This window comes from Macaca thibetana, chromosome 17 (genome assembly GCF_024542745.1).
Source record: "Macaca thibetana thibetana isolate TM-01 chromosome 17, ASM2454274v1, whole genome shotgun sequence".
Taxonomy (NCBI): Eukaryota; Metazoa; Chordata; class Mammalia; order Primates; family Cercopithecidae; genus Macaca; species Macaca thibetana.
This window is the reverse complement of record NC_065594.1, coordinates 53,894,318-53,922,107: the sequence shown is the minus strand read 5'-3', so window position 1 is coordinate 53,922,107 and position 27,790 is coordinate 53,894,318. Positions and strand designations below refer to the sequence as shown.

Below are 27,790 nucleotides of genomic sequence, written 5' to 3'. Positions count from 1 at the left end.
AGTTTGTTTAATTTAAACTCCTTCAGTCACAGACCACCCTTGGAGAAATGCTTCCCAAATGGTAGCTAGACTCAGTCTGCCAGTGGCTCCTGGTTAGAACTTGAGAATGAGAGCTCCAGACTCTTCTGTGTCTGCTTGGATCCACCAAGTAAATGCTGCAGTGACAATTCATGTAGCACTTCTGAGATCTGACCATATTTATCTATATACATTTATTGACTGTACTTATAGGATCATACACACCAGCAAATCAAGTGATTTAGAAGTATGCTGTTTGTGGAGTTCTTCAAAAATTACTATGTTTCTCTCCTTCCCTCTTGTTCCCCTAAAATCCATTCCGACTGCTGCCTACAGAACAATTCGGCATAGCACTTCCATCTAGCTCACAGACCAGAGCTTCAGGGAGAGGCAAAATGGCATGAAGAAAAGAGTGTGGACTTTGGGATCTGACAAAAATAGGTTCAAATTCCAGCTATTTGGTTGAATAGCCATTGAGCTATCTGTCTTCACTTGTAAGTGGAGATTACTATCCTTTCTTCACAAGGTTACCATGAAGATTACTTAACATAATGTGTGTAAAGTACTTACTGCACTGCCTGATACATAACCTGATTTATGAATTGCATTTTTACTGCTGAAATACTATTGTAAGTAATATATTCCTTTAAAATTTTCAAGATAGTGACAGATACATTCCTGAGCATTCTAAGTGACTGTGGTAAAACAGTAGGGAAACAGATTATTTACAGTTGCAGATAAACTGTTACAATGCAGTGCTTTATTGAACTGTGCTTAGAAAAGAAATCCTCTCTACTCACCTTCAGAATTTCTCAAGGCCACAAATCCATTCTCTGCCAGCTTTGGAGAATCCTTCAGCTACTATTGCATTCACAGGCTCAGCTGGGAAATAGTGAAAATACTTCACTCCACGGTCCTCATTTGTATCTCCTAAGAATCTCCTTTCAGAGTGATATCTAGTAAATAGAAGAGGAGTACTGGTTACAACGGACATAAGTTATCGATTTTATTCCTGCCTGAAGCAGGTTGGGAGCTGCTGGGAATGAGAAGATTGGTTAAATTTTATGAATTCATCAATGCAGAGTTAGAACTCAAATTCTGTTAACAATATTAATTTATTCCAGCTCATTACAGATGTCTTGCAGACTTGTACATGTACAAAATATAGGATTTATAGGATTCACAACTTTATTAATGAAAGGAGACTCAAAGATCTTGAGCCCCTTAATTTCATAAATGAGGATGCTGAGACCCAGAAAGTTTAACTGACTTGCCAATTGGCACATACAGTACTTAATGGTAGTGTTGCAGTTTAATTAAGGAAAAATGACCAAATTGTTTTCTGAATCTAATTTGGTGTGAATCTTCATTAGTGAATCAAATAATATTTAGTGGTCAGCCATAAGAATTCATCATATTGCAAGGAACAACAGAAACCCCAAACAAAATGCATTGTATAACTTGTTTGCATTAAAAACTGTTGCTGGTGTAAAGGACTTTATGAGATGGATGGAATACCAGATGTGTTTCCAGTTGCTTGGTCTCCTCCAAACAAAAGTGGCTTATGTGCCCTCTCTTGTTAATTGATTGGTCCTTGGTGGTAGCTGATTTTGGAGTGACTCATGCATATACTGGGCATCACTCTATAATTTGGGCAGTGTGACTTAAAATTAGGAATTGGTCTGATCAAAATTTCTCTTACAGGAAAGTTTAGTGAAATAAAAGTGCAAAAATTATATAAATCATAAGTATATGCCTCAGTAAATGTTCAGAATTGAACACATCCTTGTAACTACTACCCAGATAAAATATTAAAACATTCCTATCCCCAAAGTCTGCCCCTTGTATCCCTTTCCAACTGGTCATTGTCACTCTCCCAGTGTAACTGCTATTTTGATTTCATATCAATTAATGTTAACTGTTTTTGAGTCATTTGAATGGACTCAAATTGTGTGCACTTCTGTAACTGGTTTAATTTTATTTCACATTGCGTTTTTTTTTCCCCCAAGTACCAGTTGTTCTCATTGTTGTATAGCATTTCATTATTTGAATATACTGTAACTTATTTATTCATTCTACTGTTGATGCAATTTTGATTGTGTATATTTTTGTCTAATGCACATAGTACTGCCACATGATATTCTTGTATGTAGTTCAGTAAATATATGAACTCATTCTTGGTTTTAATATTGTCCATTTTATTAGCTGTCATTCATGATTAGTACTTTTGGTGTTTGATGAAATCTTTGCCTATTATAAGATTATATATTCTTTTTTATTTCTTCCAGAAACTTCATTGGTTTACCTTTCATATTATATCTGCATACATCTGGAATAGATTTTTGTGTATGACGTGAAGTAGGGGTTAAAGTTCACTTTGTTTTCCCATAGGGAATTCAGTTGACTGAGTACAATTTATTGAAAAGGTCGTATTTTCCTAATTGCAGACTAGTACTACTTTTCTCATAATCAGGTGACCACAATCATAATGTGAGTTCATGGGTCAGTTTATCTGGACTTGTGTATGAGTTCCAAAATGTCTTAATCATGAGAGCTTATAATAGGTCTTAATATGTGAGAATGTAAGTCCTCCAATGTTCTTTTCCTTTAAGACTATCTTGGCTATTCTTGGTTCCTCACATTCATCTTTTAAATTTGGAATCAGTTTTTCAGCATGTGTGCATTTTGATTGGGTTTGTATTGAATCTACAGATCCTGGGATTTTGATTGCATTTGTATTCAATCTACAGATCAACTTGAGGAGAATTTACATTCCAATATTGGATTTTCCTACCTATGAACATTGTATATCCCTCCATTTACTTGGGACTTTTAAAATTCTCTTGAGTGTTTTGTTTTTTCAACATAGATGTTTTGGATATCTTTTATGCTTATTTTTAGGTATTTAATTAATGCCATTTAAAAAAAAATTTCCAGGTATAAATGTTTTTTGTTCTGGTATATTGATTTGTGTATGTCTGCATACGAAAATCAGTGATGATACTAAATTCATGTTAATTCTAATATTGTGACTATTGATTCTTCATATTTTCTACTACAGAATTATGTTTTCCATGAATAATAGTTTTGTTTTGAAATAATGTTTATATCTTCATACCTAGGCTTTAGATACTTGCCAGAACCTCCAACATTAGCTGTATCGGGGTGATGAAAAATATCCTTGTTTTTTTCTGATTTCAGTGGGGAAGGCTTTCAGTATTTCTCCACAAAATGTGATGCTTACAGTAGATTTTTAAAGGCAGTTTTGTTTACAGATTCTAAGGTTAATTAAAAAAAAGATGACTGCATTGATTTTACTCAGCACTTGTTTGTGTCTGTGTGAGGAGATGATAATGCAGGAGAGATTTGGCTGCAGGCAGAGATGAAACCCTTCCCAGAGGAAAAGGAGGAAACCCCTTCCTCTTCAGAAGGGCTGTGAAAGTAAATGTAAATTGAGATGTACTGGAAAACAATAATGTAAATTCTTGAGACTGGGATTATCGTGGTGAAATATCTTAAACATTAGCCAGATATGTTTGTCATGTGCATTGGAAAGAGCAGAGACTAGAGATGAGCAATCATTCAGACTTGTTAAATGAGGGCCTAAAGCAGATGAGATGGCAAAAGAAAATTGCAAAAGTCAATCTAAAGAGCGTTTGGAAGGAAGGATGGATTTTTGTTATACAATGGTAGAAAAGGGTGTTAACATTGACTCAAAGATAAGGTTGAAGCAGTTGGATGTTGATGACTTCTGACTGAAATGGGGAAACAGTTCATTGAGGGAAAAACAATGACCTCAGTTTTTGGTTCTTGGAAGTGCCACTGTCTCCTTCCCTAAATGGTAAGCCATCATGTATAGGGGAACAGTCTTGGCTGTAAATGTTCATGGCTGTCATAATTCCAGACATACAATAAGATGATAAATGTATTTTGATTTGTTCAATGACACACATATATATATATATGGACAAAAAGTAGATATTTAGGTGAGAAATTTTGCCCAAAGATGTTCATTTGGGAGTTACCTGGGGTGGTGGTAATTGACACTCTAAGAGTTGAACTTTTAGGAGATCAAACACAGAGAGAAAGCATGTCTTAAAGTTAGGGGGACTCTTGGAAGATACCTCTGTAGGGAGAGAGAATCTTCAAAAGACATCTGATGGTAATGGTTAGAGAGAACAGAGGTAAGATTCAGAGAAGTCACTGAAATATGGAGGAGAGTTTTCTAGGGCAGGTTCTCTATAATGCCAAATAGACATCAGTGATCAAAGAGACCATGGCGGAGAGGGAGTGGATAAAATAGTTAATAGGTTGTGATTATATGTTTGAGGAGTGACAGAAATTGTTCTGCAACTACATGAAGCAGTAGAACTAGCCAAAAGTAAAGTGTTGTATAGTAAACATCTGAATATTTTTAAGGCAGGAGAGATGACTTCTATACTGGAGGAGAGTACAGAATGAGAACCCAGATGTGATGGGGGGAAGGGAAACGCCCTGAGCCAGATCAAAAGCCTTTAAAAAGAATAGTTGAAGTAGTAGTATGTAGTATAAAGCATTTTATGAAGCTGAATACTGAAGCGTGTTGTAATTTGAAGCTTATGGGTAAATACAAAAACACCATTATAGAGGTTAGCAACCAGCCACTTTCCGTGATGAAGGAAATTTGTATGTTTTGGACAAAGATTGCCATTTACAAAGATCTCCAAATAGTATGTGCCATGCACTTTATGTGGCTCTTGTATTCATTTAGATGCTGTTTGGCTGCGCTTTTCATGTTAAAGTTGAACAGAGTCATGTGTATACTTCATAGCTCTATTCCCGATTTCTAGTAAGTTGTCATCTACTTGGTTTTCCTGAACTGAAATGCAGTTATTTTAATCCTCCATCCTGGCTCCATGGAGAGATGAACTGTGTCAAACCACAAACCTGGTGCCTACTGTTCACAGATTTGATTTATCGGTGCTTCCCCAAAGTGCAGCATACCACTGCCAGCCTTTTTAAATTTTGGAGTATATGTTATATGATGTCTGTTTTCACCTTTGAATCCTCATTGATAGGCAGGGATATTTATTTATATATAATTATATAAAGCAGAATTAGTACATATGATTATAGAGATTTTATAGTTCCTTTATATTTCTTTTATTTCTCCATATTTCAGTACATTTTAGGAAGTTAACTATTTGACAGCATTGAAGTTTATTTGCTTAGCTTTTAAAATGAGATGTAGGCTCTTTATTATTTGGTTACCTTATTGAGATTGTTTAATATTATGTTCATATCAGTACCTTCAGAATCAGCAAAGAATCTAATGTTATTTATATTTAAACAATCTGAGTTGAGGGAAATATTTTGCCAAAACTATGCATAAATTACTTTTTCAAATTATGAAATTTATAGCTGTTTGGGATAACAGCCTCAAGCACAGGTTAGAAATAATTTTTTGAAATGTATTTTCAGAATTGACTGTTTTATTTTAAAGACATTATCAAAGAATGCAGTTTATTTGTGAAGTGAAAGTTAAATTCCTTTTTTTGTCTGTGCACAGGTTTGGATATCACTGGTGAGGAAAGGAGGAGGAGAATTTTCATTTATTAATCCTAAATTTCGTGTAGGAGACTTTACACACAAAAATTTTCAAATCTTTGAAAATCCCCAAAACCTTAAATGATTTAAGGAACGGATTAGTGTCTAATTAGTGAAGAAATAAAATACTGGCTTTATTGTAATATTGGGCACGGTTTCAAATAATCTCAGATTTGGAATATGTTTTTCTTTTCCTTTATTGGAAAAGCATCTGAGTTTATGCCATTAGTTCAGAAATATCTTATTTTAAACTGCTTGAGGGGAAAACACAAAAACTCTCTGGTTGCTATTGGCTTTCTGCATATTTTCTACAAATAAAGATACCACACTTGTGTATTGCATGATGAGGTTATACCAAGATTATTTATAAGAATCATCATTTAACTAATAGTACTTAAAATCATGAAGACTGGAGCCAAAATACAGGTTTCAAAATTCTGCCTTTGCCGCAGAATTTTGTTAGGCAAGTTACTACTCTGTGTTTCCACATCTGTAAAATGAGAATAATAATTCCACCCACTTCACAAGGTTGTGAAGATTAATGCAAGTTAATGGACAATAGAGTAGTTAGAACAGTTGCTAGCACATAGTAAATTCATATTAAATATTTGCTGATGCCAGGACTGCTGTCATCACTACTACTTTTACTACTGGGATTTGATACCATTCCACTCTGAACAATTTTAATTCAGTTCATTGGCTAGTGGCTTTCCTTCCCTGTATCTCCCAAGATGTGTTAAGCCACCTTTGGGAATAAAGTTAGAGAACTGAAGGGATTCTTTAAAAAACGTGGTGTTTTTTGAATGATACTATATTTAACTTAAAATATAAAAATACATTCCCTATGCTTATTGGGGAGATACATGTGAGCACTTAACCTGCTTACTCTCAATACTTACTTGATCATGTCATTTCACTTGTGAACATACTAGTTTTGTGTGCGTCTCCAAATACATTTTTAACCCTACAGTGGGGCAATTTTTGTTTTGGGATTACTTTTTAAAATGCCATTGACATTCCTTGGCTGCTACACTATTTTTCAAAATTACTTAATTTTTTGGAGTATTTCTGAAACTTACATAACTTATTCTTCAGGATTTTATCTCCTGTCCATTTTTTCAGTAAAGCTTAGCTGTGTATGTGTACACATGCAGACACACCATCTGTAAACATATTTTCATTGATCCATGTTTGAATAATAAGTATTGTGCAATATTTGATCTTTGATGGCCAGCAGTGTCAGAAATATCAAGAATCGTGTGGAACGTGACATAATTCTTAGTCACTTTTTCATAGAATTGTTGAAATTATATTTTTGTGGTCCTGATTTAGCATACCTAACAAATCCCTTTGCATTGTAAAACAAATACACACCTGAGACACAAGAAGCTAGACTTTCAGAAGTGCTTTTATTACTTCCTTGAAATGAATCCCCCTTTCATATCACAGGCTTCTTTTCCACATTAGAGTCCCTCTTTCAGTTGAATAGACTGACTAATATAATATGTTAACTCATGAGATACTCACTCTAATATACACATATATTCTTTGTAAGTTATGCATATTTTCACATATGTGTATGATTCTCAAATTCAGACTTAAATCTGCTACCCAATCGATCTCTTTTCCCTGAAATGTCTTGTCTTCCCTGTTTTTCAAGACTCAGCTTTGTGTAAGCACTTTTGTGAAACTTCTCTGATTTCCTTCCACTTCCCACTATACTCTGTTCTTCGCCAGAGCTCCTGTGATGTTTCTAAGGATGACATCTTGATCTGAATTACAGAATACTAACTTTAATCACACTTACTTTCATTATAAAATGTGGACACCAATTCAACTTGCCTGGAATAACTATGGTTCTTCCATGAATTCAATTAAATAATATATGTAAAAGTACCTAGTCATTGTTAACTATATGGTGAAACATTCAAGAGATGGTAGATATTAGTGTTATAATTATGTCACTTTTCTATATTCAGCCCACCTTTGTTGACTGTGAGCTTCTGTGTGTCAGGTTCCATGGAGTATTACTATTGATGTATTACTATTACTATTGAGTATTACTATTATTGAATATTACTATTCTCAGTTCTTTGATATAGGCGATTCATGTGTAAATTGATAACAGAATGTGTTTGCCATGTAATGTGCATCTGTATTATAAATCAGTGACTTTTATTACCTGCTAGCAATTCCTAGAATATGGTCGAGTTGACCTTCTTCAAATTTTAGTATTTTCCCATTTTTAAAGGAGTTGTTTTTGGTTCTTATTTATAAATAAGAGTCAGACCAGGTACAGTGGCTCATGCCTGTAATCCCAGCACTTTGGGAGCCTGAGACAAGATTGTTGCTTGAGCCCAGGAATTTGAGACAAGCCTGGGCAACATGGCAGAACTCGATCTCTACAAAAAATTAGCTGAATGTGGTGGTAAGAGCCTGTAGTCCGAGCTACTCAAGAGGCTGAGGCAAGAGGATAGCCTGAGTCTGGGGTGGTCGAGGCTACAGTGAGCCATGATGGTGCCACTGCACTGTAGTCTGGATGACAGAGTGAGACTCTGTCTCAAAAACATAAATAAAAATAAAGTAATTAAATAAGAAAATAATTTGTCATTCTCAACAAATGTTATTTTTATTTTCTGGGATTATGTAGTAATGAGAGAAACATATGGTTAAGCAATCTCTTTGACAGTCTACTAATTTGCTTTTTGAGAAATACTAATTGATTATGTATTATGACAGCTAGCTATGTGTTGAGGACCAGATTCTCAAGTACATAGATGATATCTAAATACACAAACTTGGATTGATGAACTCAGCCAGTCAAAGCTATTATTCAGTAAGGCACTCGGCAACCTGTAAGATAATCATTAAAAATATCAAATAAAGTGTCTCATTTCTGGATCACTATGTCAACATGTCAGTAGAACAAATCTATTCAGTCCTTTGATCTTTCAAATTATATTATAAAATCTACCTTTGTTAACAGTTCCTTGGGCTCAGATGTGCAAAGAGATTGAACGTAAAGTTTCCTAAAATACTTTGTCTACTAATATTTTCTAATTATCACAAAATATTTTGAGAATGCAAATTTCATTTAAATGTCAACCATAATTAAGCATGTACCATTTGTTTTTCTACTCAAGTTTCACAGTTTGATGGAATGTTTTCCCCACAATTTAATAAATATTTGTGTTATTTCACATGAATTAATTCAAAAGTGTGGATAAGAGCAACATATTTTAATCAACTATTGTTGTGATGGACTAGAAAATAAATTTATTCACTAAGCAAACTGTTTACTATGCATTTGAATGGGATTTATCATGCTTAGCATTGGCAGCCTGAGCATACAGGCAACAATTAATAGGAAAGCCAAATATGTATACTGCATACTGAGCAAAGCAACTTTTTTTTTCTTGGTTATGTCATAGATCTCTAGTATCTAAAACTTTTAATTATTTACCCCATAATGTCCTGTACCTAGCTGTGTTCCAACAACACCAATTGAAGTGAAGTAGTAGATAAATTCTTAGGCTGTGTGAACTATGCATTTGTAATTGGTACCAAATATGTGCTTGATTTGATTTTCAGTTGCTTTCAAAATTTTTAATTTGGCATTCTATGTATACATCACACAACTACATTTTACAAGTAGTGCTGGAGATTACTGGGTAAATGGGCACACTATTCTTCCCTTCTTCCACCAGCCTCTCAAAACCCCAAAGATTTTAACATCTTCAGCATGATGGTTAAAAATGCCTCCTGATAGATGGAATTAAGAGGAAAGATGTGAGTGTTCTTTATCTGGCAGTGCAAATGTGTGTGTGGCCAAGTTACTTTTGGCAGAATGCAGTACTACATGTGGTAGTACTTATGGTACTTACGTGCACGTCCAAATGGCACATGTTTTTATTTTGTTACAATTTAAATCACATAAATTAGACATACAAAGACAAAATTTAATCATCTTGTCAATCCTTGCAGTACAAATCAGATTTTTGACTATGCAGTCCTGATAAAATGGCAGTTACACTTGAATCTGAGCATAGCATAAATTACTTTTCAAACTATTATACTGAGAACAATATATGTAAAAGAAATGCTTAATTCATTTGCTATGGTTACTTTCTTTTAAAGACTTATTTGTTCTCTGGGTGCACAGAATGATGGGGTGTAATGAAATGAAAGCTGAAAACAGATTAAAAGAGTAATTTCCATGTCCGTGTGCTTTTGCTTTACCTTCTCCTTCTGAAAATGGGTTGTTTATTCAGTGAGCTCTGTTCTTAAGTGACTGCTCAAGCTTTGGGGCATACCTTACTCCAAGTGGGACTTTAATTCTTAAATTTTACTTTCTGTAGTAGTATCTGCTGTATTAAGTGGTGAAGAATCCTTGGGTGGAAGCATAATTTCAGGGAAACATAAAACTGGAAATGGGGGACAGTTTTATAAATGAAGTATTTTAAGTCAACTTATGCAACGAACGGAATTCCAAGGGGATCTTTATTGAATATGGGTTATTATTGACCTCTGAAGTCCCTTTCTCCTATTTCCATTGCCTGTTGCATCTTTGAATTTTCTTAATGGAGGAATTATGAACACTATACTCTGAGATCCTAGAGAGGAGATTCCATTTTCTGTGGATCCCAGGACCTTCCTATAAGAAACATGCAAGTATGGTTGAAGGTAATATTGAGGAAGTATAACTTCGTATCAGGTGTAGGACATAGCTTTTCCTAGTTGTCAGGAAAGTTGAAGTGGAAAAGGAGTTTTGGGCACTTGATTATAAATGTAGGGGGTAGAAATAGGAGTGACTTTTCTTGAATATCCATTATATACCAGACATTCTGGTATACACATTCTCTTTTTTAATATTCTTAGCTTAAAAAAAAAAAGTGAGGTGGGGCGGGGGGGTAGGGCTTATGATACCAGTTTAACAAGGGGCAAAAGGAGCATGTAAAATGGAAACAACTTACCCCAGGTCACATTACCCCCAGGTGTTAAGGCTGATGTTCCTTTTTTCTGGCTTTCAAAGCAAGATCTTTTCCATGATGGCATCACAGCCTTTCTCACATGCAGTGGAATATGCCATTCGTTCATGTGAGAGCCTGTCGTGCTAGATATGATGGAGTTCCTGAAACTTCTGTATTGTCAACTGGATTGCCTGATGAGTCAAAGGGGAGAGGGTGGAACTTTGTGCCTGGGGTTTTTTTTGTTTGTTTGTTTGTTTTTTGGTTTTTGGTTTTTTTTTTTTTTTTTTTTTTTTTTTTTTTTTTTTGAGACAGAGTCTCGCTCTGCCGCCCAGGCTGGAGTGCAGTGGCGCGATCTCGGCTCACTGCAAGCTCCGCCTCCCGGGTTCCCGCCATTCTCCTGCCTCGGCCTCCCGAGTAGCTGGGACTACAGGCGCCCGCCACCAGGCCCGGCTAATTTTTTGTATTTTCAGTAGAGACGGGATTTCACTGCGTTAGCCAGGATGGTCTCAATCTGATCTCCTGACCTCGTGATCTGCCCGCCTGGGCCTCCCAAAGTGCTGGGATTACAGGCGTGAGCCGCCGCGCCCGGCCGTACCTGGGTTTTTGTCTGGAGGAAGGGATATATGCTAGAAAGTAGGTGTATAATTATAAAATATGTCCAGGAAATCTTACTTAGAAGTTTTTTTGTGCTTTCTTTTTTTAACTTATGAGATCTTTACTATGATGACCTTGTGTTACTAAATTTAGTGAGCATTGGATTACTTATAGGAGAAAAATGCTTGCTTTATGGACTCCACCTACCCTAATTGAAGTGGTGTCTGTTAACACTTTTTAATGCTTAATCATGAATTGTGAAAGTTAAATGTGTTTCCTGTGTAGACTCTACTTAGAAAATGTGTACCTGAAATGGAAAGTAAAGTACTATTCTCTCCTATTGTGAGAGGCATCTCTTTTCCTATAGCCATGATTTGCTAACTGTGGCCTGTATTTAAAAACTCTAGTTTGCTTTTCTGTGGAGAATTACGTGTGTCCAGTGGAAATCCACGTACCTCTTCTCGGTAGTAAGATGTGTCATGCTGTACAAGTTCAGAAGAGACACAGTAGGTGTCACCTGTCACCTAGCAACAAGCATTCTTCTTTGTGTCTTTAGCTACTTTTCATTTTTAGTCAAAATAGCTATGAAAACGTAGCACTTAGATTTGCATTTATCTCCAGAAATATTTAGATTAACCTTCAAATATTTTTAGTTCCCAAGATAACTCACTGTGACAGATGAAACAGAAATAACTTTAAGTAGAAAAAAAGCAACTTATGTGGTAGAAACCTTGATGCGCAGAGCCAGGCAAACTTGGACCTGTTACATAACATCACAGACTGACATGCACAAAGCCTGCCTGTCAAGTTCCCTAGTTGGCTTTAAAAATTATGGTAACTGGCCGGGCACGGTGGCTCACGCCTGTAATCCCAGCACTTTGGGAGGCCGAGGCGGGTGGATCACGAGGTCAGAGATCGAGACCATCCTGGCTAAAACGGTGAAACCTCATCTCTACTAAAAATGCAAAAAATTAGCCGGCCATGCTGGCGGGCGCCTGTAGTCCCAGCTACTTGCGAGGCTGAGGCCGGAGAATGGCGTGAACCCGGGAGGCGGAGCTTGCAGTGAGCCGAGATCGCGCCACTGCACTCCAGCCTGGGCGACAGAGCGAGACTCCGTCTCAAAAAAGAAAAAAAAATTGTGGTAACTGAATTGAATATGTATATAAACCTTTATTAGTTGATTTTTTAAATCGGTGCTGGAAAACACAAGATCATAACTAATGAAGCAGTGATTTGTAAACCTGAATCTGGAAGACAGAATTCCAAATAAGATTACTGTATCAGCACCACCGTTCAATTTACTCGAAACAGCAACTAAATTACCTTTGGGCAGAGAGTGGAATCCCTGGCTAGTTAGATGTCTAGTGTGTTTCTCTGTCTCTATTTAAAGATACATAAAGGGATTCTCAGAGGATCTAGCAACAAGTATACTTATGGGTCTATTTTAATACATTTAAAATGTATTAAACACTAACCTTTAAAGACTGAGAACATAATAGATCATTTAAGATGTGATGAAGAGCAAGCCGTCTGCTACTGTAGTATAATATAACGCCTGTACTCTGAGGTAATTATGACAGAGTAACTGCTTATTTGTTAAAGTGGATAGCATTCACTTTCATTATGGCCAAGGTCACTTCTGTTGTCCAGGGTGTACTGTCTTTGAATTATAAAGGAACTTGAGTGATCAAATGTGGAAATTTCAAGACAGAAAAAGAGAAAGGAAAGAATTTAAAAATCATTCTCTATGGTTTTCAGCTAATAAAGAGAAACAGGTGTAAGTGGAATTTCTCCAGTCTCTCCTCTAAAACCAAGAGTATTTACCCATGGTTCCAGGCAGCAATATTTTCATTAAAAAGTAATCCTAAAATACTTTCGAAAGTGTAATATTTTATGCCTTGCCATTTTTCATGTTTTTCATATTGAAATAAGCGACCAGTCCTTTGCTTTTCTTCACCTAATGACAATTGAGAAACATTTTTGAAGCCAGGAAAATGAGGACCAAAACCATGCGTCATGAGCATTTTGATGAGGCCACTGGCCTTTAAAACTTCTGTGCTTTGGGAAGATTTACTGGATAATTTCAGAAACCTATTTGGCAGAGCTAAGTAAATTTAATTTGGAAATTGATGAGCTATTAACTGTTATTGGAAATGTGCCATTTTACTATTTTATATCATGGCTTGCTTTTGATAGGGATGTGGGGGGAAAAACTAAAGGCCCCTTAGCATGAATAAAATTAGAGATGCATCTGTTCTATCATGTGGCCTCCATTTAGAGAAATCTTTTTTATTTCCTATTCAATATCTAGGCTGTTGATTAAAAAGTGGTAATTCTTACACGTATGACATTAACATTTTACAGATTGCTGTATAAACATTACTGCAATTAGAGTAGGCAAGGTAGATAAAGCAGGTATTATTATTATTATCCTTGCTTCTTGGAGAAGAAAACTGGGCATCAAAGAGGTTGAATGAGTTGCTTAAGTTCACACAGCCAGAAGATGATAGAATTGAGACTAGGGACAGACAGGTCTTCTCAACTCTAATCTGTGTCCTCATCTCTTTCCTTCATTTGTGCTACAAAAGTTTGAGGGGCTGAAAGGCAAGAGGTGAATCTTGAAACACTCTCTTAGGAGCCTGAATTGGATGGAAAGCAAAAACTAGTTTTGTATCAGGCCCTCCCCTGCTTTAACACCTACAGAAATACAAATTTAAATTGTAGAAGATTGCAAACATAGTTGGTATGACAAACCACAAAGAGCCATGCAGTAAGATTTGGGACTAAGGCAGGGTTTTGTGAGAACCTTGACATTATCTTTTACCTTGTTTATAAAATTTACTTCTGATCAGTTTCATCCTTATGTCTTCTCCTAGTGGGAATATAAATTGGTACAGCTAAGTGCAGTAGTGTAGGATGAGGTTGCGTGGGTGAGTGGTGGTTGTAGTTTGCAGTGGACTCTGCTTGCCAGGCCCTGCCCTCTTCCAGATTGGAGGCTCTTTGTGTCTGTCCAGAGGAGGCATCCTTTTTAGTTGCTTAAAGGCATCATTCAGACCAGCAGAGATGCTGGTGCACACTAGATTTACATGCAAGGGTGTTTATGTGTGATTCGTAATAAAAGTCACAAATGATAAGGCAAAAGTTAAGTAAATAATGATATATTCTTTCAGTGGAGTATTACAAATTTTAGGATTAAGCATTAGTAAGTTTAATATGAGAAAATGCCTATGGCACATTAAATGAAAAAAATTACAGAGCTACCATGTGAAAAATAATGAGCCAGGTTTTGACATACCTTGAACATTCTGCTAAGAAGTTGGAACTGATTGGATTAGATATATTTTGAAGACTAGAAAGGATAAAACATCTTTGAGAACACTGTGTCTTAGGTGACTTTTTAAGTATTTCAAAGGAGACCATGTTATGGTTTAATCATGTTAAATAGAGGAATTATACTCTGAATTTCAAGAGAATGTTTTTAGTCTGCCACTATAATATTAAAATATTGGATTGCCTTTTTAGTAGCATGCCTGGTAAAAGCTGTAGTGCATATTAGGGGACGTGTTTTGAGACATTGTTATAGCAAGAGAGACATATATATTTAAAGCTGGAATAAAATTAAACGCCAGTTTCCTTCACCGGTCAAGCCCATGGAGCTTGTGAACTCTGCTGCATTTCATTTAAGGCCTTTATGAGTGAGTGAGTTCTTTTCAAATGTATGGAAACATACACAGGAAACCAGGCCCAGTGCTACAGCCCATAGACATTGGCACAGAATGGGCGCTGCTGAGAACTCCAGGGTGTGTCCCCTCTTGAGTGTAATTCCAAATGAAAAATAAAGTCAACTGTGCCTAATAAGCTGGCTCAACTGAATGCCAAAGAAAATTTGCCTCATGAGATGGAAATTCTGAAGCAAGTAACATAATGCTGAGAGAGAATAAATAGGAAGACTTGTAAGATATATCCAAATAGGGCAAATGGTCTATTATAATCAGAACTCCCCAACCCCATAATGTTTAATGATTTGGTGAGATCCTAATGGTCCTGGAGATTTTGAACCTTTTAGAAAACACATGAATATTTAATTTATATTTAATTTTTAAAAGAAGGGACATATATTAATTTAGGTCATTATTTATTTATTTATTTATTTGAGACAGAGTCTCGCTCTGTCGCCCAGGCTGGAGTGCAGTGGCGCGATCTCGGCTGACTGCAAGCTCTGCCTCCCGGGTTTACACCATTCTCCTGCCTCAGCCTCCCAAGTAGCTGGGGCCACAGGCGCCCGCCACCACGCCCGGCTAGTTTTTTTGTATTTTTTAGTAGAGACGGGGTTTCACCATGTTAGCCAGGAGGGTCTGGATCTCCTGACCTTGTGATCTGCCCATCTTGGCCTCCCAAAGTGCTGGGATTACAGGCTTGAGCCACCGCACCCGGCCAATTTAGGTCATTTTTAAAAAGTTACTTGGGTATTGGCTGACATGGAGCCACTACATTTATTTCTATTCATTATTCTGCACATTTTTATCAACTGTAAAGAAATTATCATTTCCCCAATAAAATGGCATTACTTTAAATTCTCTTAGTTGCTAAGAATAATGAAGCCAAGTGTTACAGTTTGAGTATTTGGGGCTTCTCTTTTATAGAGGAAATTTACTTACAAACCTTTTTTTTTTTTTTTTTTTGCCATTTTCTCCTCAGTTGTCTCCGTTGCATCCCTTTCTTTTTATTCTCCTCCTCCCTTCTTCCCTTGTTTTTGCCTAGGTATTCACTATTTAGTGCCCAGGATCTTGTCCTAGTGTCATAGCTGGTGTTTTTTCCTCTACTGCATTTTGCCCTTTCATGGCTGAAGAACAAGCCGACAACACATAGCTGAAGAAAAGATATGCCTCAGCTCTATGATCACGAACTTAAGGAACTGTAGATTTAGGTTGTATTTTTTTTCCCCAAAGGTGGAATAACATCAACTTGTAGAACTTTCTCTCATCATTTGTCTTTGTGTTTTTCTTGCAGGATCAATGTGACTCTAAGAACAAATGGATGAATGAATATCCATATGAAGAGAAAAACAATAAAGGTCGGTTAGTCAAATGTTAAAATTGCATTGAAAATATTGCTACTTTGAGCATTACTTTTGGGCAGTTTATTCTCATTAGAGTACTTTCTTGTGTGAATACAAGACAGAGGTCAGTACTTACATGTGCATATCTATCTGTAAAATGTAATTTTTCTTTTTAGCCCCTTAAAAAATTATATGGAAGCAACTCCTCATTTTTTTCCTGCAAGTCTAGCTGTAATTCTTTTCCAGAACTTAAGCTGGTATTTTAAGAATCAACTTTCAGATGAATATTAAAAAATGGAAAACTGCTTGATGCAACTGATCACTGGTACAAAAAAAGAAGCCAGATTTTGTTTAATATACATCACTTTTCTACAAACGTAATTCTAATACCAGTGCCATATGGTACGTGATTGCTGTCAAATGCAGTCCTCTGCCCCTGAAGTCTCTGCTTTCCTCATAGAAGTAGGATCATCACGGAAAACTTTAATATTTGGTTTCTTACAAATACAGTATGAATTAAAGTGTCAGGCGCAGGGGTGGGGTGTGATTTTCAACAGTCCTCAAATGATGGGCATTACCTTATTTGTGGTAGTTATTTGATATTTTCTTGTAGTTCCTACTGATTACAATGTAAAAATCATAGGTGACACTAAGAGAATTACAATATGTTAAACCATCTCTATTTCATAAATACAGTTTTACACTGAGCAGGTCTCATACAGAGGCATGTGCCTCATAATTCCTCATGTAGCTGCTCAGCAATACAATTTCATATTTTCCTTCCCATATTACTCTTGCTGCTTCCAAATCGATGCATGACTTGCCATGTCTTTTTCTGCCAGCCTACCTTCATAGCTACTTACAAGTGATTTTCAAGGTTGTATCTTTCGCTTAATATTGCCTTCTTCCATCCTCATTGCTAAAATTGCTCCCTTCTAGTATTTGTAAAGCGTTTAGACCTGTGGAGGGATACTGATTCAGATATGGTTCAAGGGAGACTTCTGCAGGTATCAGTAATGTTCTTTTTCGTGACCTCAGTGTTGCCTGGGTGGGTGCATTCACTTTGTGAGGATTAACTGTACTGTGGACGTATTTGCATGTGGATCAGTGGTGTGTTAGTAAAGTGGTTCTCTGGGAGGAGGAGGGGAGAGGAGAGGCCTGATTGTAGTGTTTATCAATTCCTGTGGTGTAATTATTCCCACTATGGCTGCTTTCGAGGCTTTACCACCTGGCTTGCAAGATTCCTTAAAATTCAACAATTTGCTCTCATGAGCCAGGGATGAGCTAGCTCCAGCACACCATTGATAATTCCATTTATATAGTAAAGTTAAAAATTTTATGTATTCCATAAGACTAGAGTGGCGAAGGTAGTAAATTTAAATTTTCTTTTCTCTTCTCTATATAAACATGGAAATGTTCTTTACTTATCATGCAAAATGTATTTATCCCTTTCCTTTAGAAATGATGTTGAGATAGTATTTATGTTTTTGTTTAGTTGTCATCAAATTTTTATATTTGAAAAGATCAATGTTAGCTTTGTAGGTTTATAAATTTTGGCAGTGTCATTATGCTGTAACTAATTTTTGTTATGACAACTGAAGATGATGGCAAAAAGAATCATTGTGTTACTAGTTACCCTGAAGATAAACCCTGAAAATATTATGATTGACTGTAATATATGTGATTCATTCTGAACAATTGTGCCTTAAAGCTCATAATTCATGAGTTCAGAAGTCTTTAAGGAGAAAGGAGCAGTGAGTATTTAATTTAATGTGTTTGTCCCATTGAGATGGAGTCTCGCTCTGTCACACAGGTTAGAGTAGAGTGGCACGATCTTGGCTCACTGCAACCTCCGCCTTCTGAGTTCAAATGATTCTCCTGCTTCGGCTTCCCAGGTAGCTGGGATTACAGGTGCGTGCCATGTTGCCTAGCTAATTTTTTGTATTTTTAGTAGAGACGGGGTTTCACCATGTTGGCCAGGCTGGTCTTGAACTCCTGACCTCAAGTGATCCTCCCACCTTGGCCTCCCAATGTGTTGGAATTACAGGCTTGAGCCACTGTACCCAGCCTCACTGCTGCCTGTTTAAAAATGATTTTTCATACATTTTATCCATTCTAGATGCCTTTGAACAGAGAATACATTAATGCTTGTTTTTAAGTCTGCTTGAATCAGATGCTGTTAGTTTTAGCAACGTCTGATTCAGGGAGAAAATTGCAGAGTTTGAAAATTTATCTTTTTTATATTTCAAATACATTGACAAGGTCAATATTAAGATGAAGTTTTTAAAATGTCAGCAGTGGAAGCTACATTGCCATAGTATACATAATTGAAAAGGGATTTGAATATGGCTTTTACAACGGTTTTGTATGTTTCCAGTTTGCCAGTGGTGACAAAATCCTGCCAAGAGCCACGGAATATCATGCTGTGCCTTTCTGCTTAGGTTCTAAAATTTAAATAGCCTATTTGGGATTTATAAAATTTCTGTTGTGTCCATACTGAGAGTTTTACTTTCAGGAGCAGTCTTCATCTGCCCTGTCCTTAAAAACAAACAAACAAAAACAAAACAAAACAAAAAACACAACTTTTGCATTAAGTTTTTCTTTACTTCATTCTTAAGTTACTTCCTTTACTCAGCTTCACTGCACTTGGTTTTGTGCCTTTGCCATCTGCCTTTAGAAAACGACAAATAAATTCTAAAAAGATTCCCGTTGTCCATTATTTCCTGCTCACAAACACCAGCATAAAGTCTGGTGGATACATGCTTCAGCGTATTTCAGCAGTTATCCTCTCTGTGAATATGGTGGCTTGTTGTGGACCTGGCTCCTTGCTTTGCTTCGTTTTTCTTCCCCCGCAGCCATTTCAGTATGTTTACGCAGTGCTTCTCAGCAGCTGGCTTAAAGCAGGTGTTCAGAACATACCCACCCCACATATACATTAGTCCGGCTTATCAGAGTTCACATTAAAACTTTGCTTTGCGACTACCTCTGATGAACAGCTGCCTAACCACCCAGCATTAGCAGTGGGGTGACTTTTACTTTATGCATTTGGAAACCAAGAGAACAAGAGCAAGCCTCTATGTGAACGATTTCATGCCACACAAAAAGGGTTTATTTCATAGTGATGGTTGTATAGCTTGTGGTTGCTTTACATTTCTTTTCCAAGTTCCAAGGCTCTTTCTTTGCACAGGATAGAGGGATTGTAATAGCAGCAATCCAGCTTTTCTTCCATTTTGAACTAAGTAGCCATAGCTGCTCCAAAAGCTGCAATTAATGTAAATGAAATGGATTGTTAGCATTGGCTGCTGTAAGTGTATGTAGGGTAGTTGCCTGGACAATAAAAGTGGAATCAAAAAGAGGCAGGCCTTAGCTCTGCAATTATTTGTCTGTTTGATCTGGGACCCCAGTGCCCTCTACTTGTGAATTCTAACTTTCTCATCTGCAAAGAGGAACTAATAACACCTGTCCTGCCCATTTCAAGAGTTGCTATGGGTATGAAAAAAGGACATATTTGTGAAAAAGATTTAAAGCTGTCAAGTTCTGAAAGTGTGCATGGTATTGATATTATTTGATTTTTGGCGTAAGAGAGATTCATGACATTATATGATTTCACATCACAAAGTCAGACATTTTCAGAAATCGAAGTGCCGTCAAAGGTGATTAATTCTAACATGCACTTGGTGCATGGCTACTATCTGTAAGACTTTGTTGGCTACATTAGTGTTATGTTGAGTACGCCTTAGAATTTCTTAGTTCATGTTGCATTCATCCTATTTCCAGGCATATATAATATTACTAAAAGTTTTTTTTTTATTGAGCCACATCAATAGACTTGATAATGATACCAACTAGTAGGTGTATCATAGTATTTATTAAAATATTGTCTTGAATTGGGTCACTCCTTTTTCTGTCAAGTCACTTCAATTTTGGGGATCTCATTTATCTGGGAAATGGGGACAAAATGATATACAGAGATTTGGGAAAGATTATGGAATTACTGAAGGAGAGAAATACCTTCATTATTTGAAAAGATGATGCGTTGTTCATTTTAAAGCCATTAAAGCATGCAAAGCCGCATCATCTCCCTGCCTCATATCTTCTGTTAATATTTGGTGAACATTATTTATAACTTCTCTGTATACATACATACAAATAATTAGAAACATTTTTTTAAAAATAAGATCATATTTATACTTTGCATCTCTTATAAAGAGTAGTTTGCTTCCAATGGAATGAAAAAAATCGGAATTGAATTTAAGCTTAAGGACTTGATTAACTTCATATTAATATCCTTTTACCAAAATGATATTATTAACAGTTAATAAAAAAAAAACCCAAACTTTGAATTCTGTTTTTTGAAATGACTGAATTTAACTTTAAACAGAATCTTTTGACTTTTTGTTAGAAAGATGGGAAAATTAATGAAGTTTCTTCCTGATTCCCTTTTTCCTCTTTTTGTTTTACTATTCTTTTAAAATTAAGGTTATTCACATTTATTTTATGATTCTTAATTGTAATGATCAAAGCTGTGAAGTATTATTACTTCCCACAGAAATATGAATACATGGCTTCCCTGTCATCTGGCGTTTGGTGTCACTGCGAAGGTTGAAGCAAACTGATCTTTTCACTTGTTCTTGTTTTTCTTTTTTTGTCCAGGATGCTAATGAACAATTATTTTAAACCTGAAAGTTCAGGAACTTCATCGATTGTCTTACTTTTTGTCATTCTGTTTCATTTTCTCTTGGATCTTGCTCTTAATATCTGAGAAGTAGAGTCTGTTTTTATGACAAGAGGTTTTAAAATTATATTTAAAGTACACTATTTTGTTCTTTAGTAACTTTGAAAATATGTGTGATGTTTGTCCTTGATTTTCCATATCTGTGGCCTTCATCTTTAACTTTTTAATTTCACTCAGTGTGCTTTCAAGTTGAACTTTTTAAAAAACTATGTTTTCAGTTAAATTCTTTACTTTTTTGTTCCCAAGATAGCTGTATTTCATAGCTGTGTTGACTTATTTTCATTTCTTTTAGTTATCTGTTATTGTATCACGTGAACCCTTATACATCCTGAACTTACACTTGTACCTCCGCCTTGAACATTTTTTTTAAAGAAACTTTTATCTGTAATTATTTTAATTTTTTGGGTCTATGAAGAGATATTTGTCTAAATTCTTCATCTGTTTGCTTGGGTTATTTCTACTGTGATTGTTCTTCATTGGCCTCTTGCTTACATTTCTCTCTGGCTTTTGGTATTTGTTGCTTTTACCTGCGGTTTTCATGGGCTCTCCCTGAGTATCGCCTATCTTTATATGGGGCTAGTGTTTGCCAGAGCACAGTATGAGCAGGAGCACCAGTGATTTGGGTATGAGCTACTGAGTGCAAATCTTTGACTTGATTTTGTTATTTCAAATACCGTGTAAATAAGGATGTCATTTCCAGAGTCTTTGCTCTGCTTCCAGTGCCCCTTAAGTAAAGGGCTCCTGTCTTCCTTCCTTCTGCCATGTCAGGTAGAACCCCTTCATGAGGGAGCTAAGTTCCACAAAAGGCTGTGCCTGTGTGTTAGTTCTTTTAACAACACTTTCTCTGCTTTCTGAGAAATTGATCTGTATTCACTTGATTATGTCTGATGTCTATTCTAATCAAAGGGTCATTGAATAGGTCTGTGATTTTTACTTTTAGGAAATTCCGTGTTTTGTTTGAGGTTTGAGGAACTGTGTATCAGCTCCCAGTTGCCTCTCACATTTCACAGTATTTGACAGATGTGCTTTGGTTGGGAATTTGAGTTTGTGACTTTTTACTTTCACTAAAGGTGGAGGGTTTTTAATTTTTTCATTTTTTTTTATTTTCTTTACCCATTTTCAGTGGGTTTTAAAAGAAGGCTGTAAAAATGCCTTTACATTGGCATTTTGAATAAGTAACCTTTTAAATAGATTTAAGGGGCACATGGAGAATATCAAACTTGCTGTGGTGTTTAAAAAAATGACTTTGTACTCAGATTGCCTGGTTTCCATCCTAGTTCTGCCAGTGTTCAACTTTGCTTGTATATTTCAGTTGCCACGTCTGTGATACGGCAATGACAATAATAGTTCCTACTCCATAAAATTGGTGTGAAGGTTAAATGAGAAAAAAATTCTAAAGAATTTGCATATTGCCTGGTAGTTACTAGTGCTCATCAAAATAGCAGTTTTTATCATTTTAAGCTGTGTTAGTTGTGTTTAGAGTATAGTCAGTTTAGCTTTAGGAAAATTGGCTACTAGGCCAGCATTTGTATAATTTATTTCCTTTGACTGAAGAGCATGCTGGGATGGGTACCAGGTGTTCTTAAAGGGCAGCTTCTGGTGTTGGGGTCTGATTGGAGATTTCCAAATTGTTCTACTCTGTGTTGATAAAGAACAGAATCATCGCCAATTCTCTTGGAGGAAATAACAATGGATATGCTGTGATAGTTGGGGTATATGTTATTGGTTCACTTACAGAATGTTGGCTACTTCTGTCCTGTAGTGTTGCAAACACTACAATTCAGACCTATATTTAGCATTTATTATTTGTTAGACCCTGGACTAGAAAGATAAATTATATTTAGACTCTGCCTTGACGACTTCATCATCTCAGAGACAGACAGATAAGTTTCTACAATTTTATGTGATTGGTGCCATAATATATTTATTAGAGCCAGGGAATTGGGATGTGGGTTCTGGAAGGCTTCACATATAAAGTGACGTTTGAGCTAGACCTTGAGTTGCCAGTATGACATTGACTGGAAGAAATGGGAGCAGCCAAGAAAAGTTAGTTTAGAAAAAAATTCTTAGCAAATGCAAAAGTATATACTTTTTCTTTGGGCACAAAAGTGCCCTGAAAAATTTCCTTTTAGAGTTAAAGATAAATGTGTGATAATCAGTGATTCCAGAAGGTCTACTGGAAGTGGCAGAACAAAGGAAGACAGGAGCCCTTCTCCTAAGGGGCACTGACGTGCCGTGGAAGCAGAGGGGAGACTCTGGAAATGACATCTTTCTTTAGACAGTATTGGAAATAACAAACACAAGTCAAAGATTTACATTTCAGCCAGAATCTGTTGAGGTTCATTTATCTTTTTCTCCCTTCCTCTCCTTCCTTCTCTCACTCTTCCCCTCTCTACCCTCCCTCTCCCTGCAGTTCCTCTCCTTCCCCCACTTCCTCTTTCCTCCCACTTCCTCTACCCCCCTACTTTCTCTCCCCTCTCCCACTTCCTCTCTCCCCTCTCTTCCCCTCACTTTCTCTCCCCCCACTTTCTCTCTGCCTGTCCCTCTCCCCTTTGCCACTTCCACTTCCTCCCCTCCCTCCGTTCTTCTTTTTCTCTTCCCTGTTTACACATTTTCATTCTCTGGCCACTTGATTATAGTGGTTCTTCAGCTAAGCTATTTAGAGTACCTTACCAAAGTAATTATTATACTTTACCAGAAATTTTCAAGAGTGATCATAAAAATATGAGTATCTTTCAAATATCATTTTAGTTAAATTTTTTTGACATAATGAGAACATTGTAGTGTTAAAGCAGCATAGTAATTGATTATTAATATCATTTATTGAAGTATAATATCTATATAGTTTTATGTATCAACATTTGTATACTATTTTAATAAGCCAGCTTCTTCCCTTCTCTCAAGCTGATGTTAGGTGAGAATTTCTTACTTTCTCTAAAGAATTTTATTTAATAATATGAATAATTATTGACTCAAGAAGTGTGATTTTTTTGTGTCTTACACATAATCAATTTTTCAGTATATCTTATAATCTAATGGAATGTAACTTTCTCAAATATTCCAATTTAAGATTCAATTGATTATTCATATTTAACATGCTGCTTCAAATATTTGTGCCGTTAGAGCACGACAGTTAATATGAAAGTGAATTTATTTTTATTAAAGGCTTTTAATTTGTTTTCTATGTCCACTGTAACAAATTACCACAAACTTAATGGTTTTGGAAAAAAACACAAATTTATCTTAGAGTTCTGGTGATCAGAAGTCCAATGGTCTCACTGGGCTAAACTCAGAGTATTGAGAGGATTACGTTCCCTTTTGGAGGTCCTAGGGCTAATTCCATTTCCTTACCGGCATCTAGAGCCTACTCAGGTTCCTTGGTCCATTCAACTCCACCAACTTTGGGCCGAGTCCTTCTGGCATTGCCATCTCTCTGGTTCTCCTCTTCTTCACATTTAAAGACTATTGTGGTTACTTTGGCCTATCCTAGATAATCCAGGATGATCTCCTTATTTTAAGGTCAGGTGATTAGCAACTTTAATTCCATCTGTGACTTTCATTCCCCTTTACCATGTAGTCTAACAGATTTCTGGGATTAGGACATGGACATCTTTGGGGGCCATTACTCTGCCAACCGCAGGTTTTCAAGAACATAAGTGACTGTGATTACAGGTACATGTTACTATTGTCATAGACACATGGTTGGGAATTTTGGAAGAATTCTCATTTTACTAATTCCATCAATAGTCAAACAAATTATGATTTATGTCAATCAAAATATAATTTTCTTCCTTCTTGTGACTGGAAGAAAAAAGTCCATTCAAATCATTGTTGCAGCTAAATGAAGCAAGTGATAATATTAAAATTTCCCATTATAAAAAATCTAATAAATATCTAATATTTTGCAAACAGTAGATTGTTTAACACAGTTTCACATGGTGATGCTATAGTTTTATGTGCCTTCAAAGCTAGATGAACTACTTTTAGAATTCATCAGACTTTTTGGCCTAACAAAGTTTCCTTTATTCTTCTATGTTGTTATTTGTAGCATATCTGGTAAAATTAAAATCTAGTTTCAGGAAACATGATTGGTTATGTTGTTAAAAGCTCTTGAGGTGATAGCATGCACTTACAGCCCATACACTTACTAAGACACCCTGTATCTCTTGCAGGTGTGGCTCTGGAGCTGTATTTAAAGTTTAGTTAATACCTAGCCAGCAGCTATCCGTTAAAATTAACCGATAGGCTAGGGCTGTTGCCTCTTTCAGGGTAGCGAGATCCTTTAGATTTCAAAGAACTTTTTCAGGGGGAATTTTTTTGATTGTTTTTGTTATCAAAGTGAGGAAAATTCTGTATAGCTTTTTCTTTTCATCCGTCTTCACACAGCAGAGTCTAAGGGGAGCAAAATCTGTGAGAGGGGCCTTTTGCATTTTTTATAGCTTCACGTCTCAGGGATGACTCCTTTAATTTAGAATACTAATAGCTGGCATCTAGGGGAAAATGAAAGGCCACTTGACAATGAGAAGCTGGAAGATTGAGAGCAAACACATGGAGAGTCATCAGAGCCAGAATTGTAACAAGGGGGCAGTAGTTACACAGAGAGTCTGGGGTTTGGGACCCTGAGCCTGGTTTAAAGCCTCCTCCTAATGTTGCACACTGTGATAACCACTGGTTGTCGGCCTTGCACCCTTCTGCCATGAGTAGTCCCTTTCCCTGTTCTCAATCATATGCACTCAAATTGAAGGGTAGGTGTTCCTTTTTAACTGAGAGTTGAGTGTCCTTTTGAACTGAGAGTTGGAATCTAGGCACATTGTGACAACCGCGATTTCATCATCTATTGCTGCAAAACGGAGCATCCCAGGTTAGTGGCTTAAAGCAAAAGCAGTGTGTATTTTGCTCCTGAAGTGGCTACTTGGGTAGGACTTGGTGGAGTCGCCTTCTCCTTGCTGTACTCAGTGACTGCCGAGGTTCAAAGGCTGATGACTGGAATCATGAAGACTCGTTGACATGTTTTCCAGTCAGTGCTGGCTCTCTCAGCCAGTCTGTTGGCTGCAATGCCTTCATGTGGCCGAGGCTTCCTTAACAGTAAAGCTGCGTACTGGAGCAGGTGGGTGGGGAGAACACTAGGCAGAAGCCGCGTCACCCTTGGAAGTGATGCCACGTGATTTCCCCATATTCTGTTCATCTCAATGATTATAAAGAGGCTCATTAATTCAAAAGGAGGGGATATATCCCCCACCCTTTTATGGGAGAGTGGAAACATTATGGAAGTGCACATGTGACTGGAGATACTGTAGTGAGCAGTTCCGGAAAACATCGTCAGCTACAGTTCATCTTCAAACTGGAGGAATCCGTAAACGTTTTGTTTTTCTGGAACTAGTTCTGGTGCCAAATTCTGTATCAATCGGGGTGTGAAAAGAGAAACAGAAAGAGGGGAAAAGTGCTAAATATAAGGCTTAAAAGGACTTGACCACCTATGATGGTAGGAACTAGTTAAGCACATTATGTATGGCTGTTGCTTCTATATATTTGGTGCCAGAGCTGAAGTCAGCAGGGCGAGCAGTTGGGAAGGAAGGATGAAAGTGGAGGGCAGGAGAGGACGGACACACTGGATGTGCGAGGGTGCATGCCAGTCCACACAGTCCACAGTGAGGATCAGTCCTCACTGATCATAAGCCTCCAACTTTAGAGAGGTCGGGGAACTGTGGGAAAAGCTGGCATCCTTCCCTGAGCAAGACACATCATGGCCCATGAATAAAATAAGCAGATGAAGGCAATCCCATGGACCGACCACTTTCCTGTGCCAGTGAGGAGAGAGGGCACATTGGTGACAGTGTGTGTGAGCTGCACCTTCCGAGTGTGAAATGCATGCAGCAGCTGCTTCACTTCTGCCCAGTCCCGCCTGAATGGCTCTTATAACCCAAGAATGACGGCACGCTGCAGGAAAGACAGTTCTGAAAATGTAGACATGTAGTTGAGATAGTTCAAATCCACCAAGTCTCTCCTTGCCTATTCTCTGCCGTTTCACTTGCAGCTCCACCCTCTTGCTGTCCTCCCCACCCGAGGATCTTAGATTATAGACCTCTGTTGGTTCCTGTTCTTTCCTTGATTTTCCCATTTCTGTCTGAAGCACTGCTCGTGGGACCCAGTCTTGTAGTGGAGAGGACCGTACTGTCACATGAATGGACGTCTCCACATGAGGAAGGCTCATCTGCCCTAGAATACCACCTGCCTGGATTCACTGCTTATGAACTTTGCACAACTCTGAGAACCTGCAAGATTATTTATGGCCTCTTGTTGCTTTTTTGTATGGTACTTGACTCAGTTACTGCTGTCTGTTGTGGTTGAGACCATTCCGCTCCCTGGATTTTGGATCTTGACTGCCTGTCTGTAATGCTGTAGACCAGTCAGGCTTGGGCCAGGGCTTTGTGGCCTCAGGGTATATGATTGAGAGTTTAGGAAAGAGAAAACATAACTTGAGGAAAAGGAGGATTCTGATTTTGAACATGATGGAAGTATGTGAATAATCGGGGCATCAGGGGCTTGTCCAGATGGTAAAGTTTAGAGCAAAATTATGAGCAAGCATGATAGTAGTTTATATTCAGAATATGAATGAATAATGTAAAGGCTGGGAGTAAGTTAGAGGCAAGGTTGGCAGGCAGTAACTGGGAGGAGATGGTGCTGGAGAATGCCTGATAAGCAGGAATGTAGTAATTCAGACGGAGGTTCATGAACCAGGAGGCACTGATACTGGAGAGAAGAATGAAGTGGGTAGTATCACTAAGTTGAATCATGCTGGCACCAAGAAAGGTGGTGGCATGGGGCAGC

The 27,790-nt window shown here is 37.2% G+C and overlaps 1 protein-coding gene and 1 long non-coding RNA gene across 6 annotated transcripts in view; one reads left to right on the top strand and one right to left on the bottom strand.

Annotated features, from left to right (window-relative positions):
* The window catches only part of LOC126940821 (uncharacterized), a 616,457-nt gene that overhangs the window by 127,322 nt on the left and 461,345 nt on the right, over positions 1-27,790 (bottom strand). The gene's annotated exons all lie outside the window — the stretch shown is intronic.
* Positions 1-27,790, top strand: part of KLF12 (KLF transcription factor 12) — a 621,954-nt gene that overhangs the window by 297,415 nt on the left and 296,749 nt on the right. For 4 of the 5 annotated variants that reach the window (XM_050766996.1, XM_050766994.1, XM_050766993.1 and 1 more), the window contains exon 2: positions 16,179-16,242. In XM_050766996.1, the coding sequence (XP_050622953.1) occupies positions 16,210-16,242 (33 nt within the window). In that variant the 5' untranslated portion in view covers positions 16,179-16,209. Of the gene's footprint in view, positions 1-16,178; positions 16,243-18,040; positions 18,139-27,790 lie in introns of those variants that run through there. The other variant, XM_050766998.1, reaches the window with a different exon arrangement.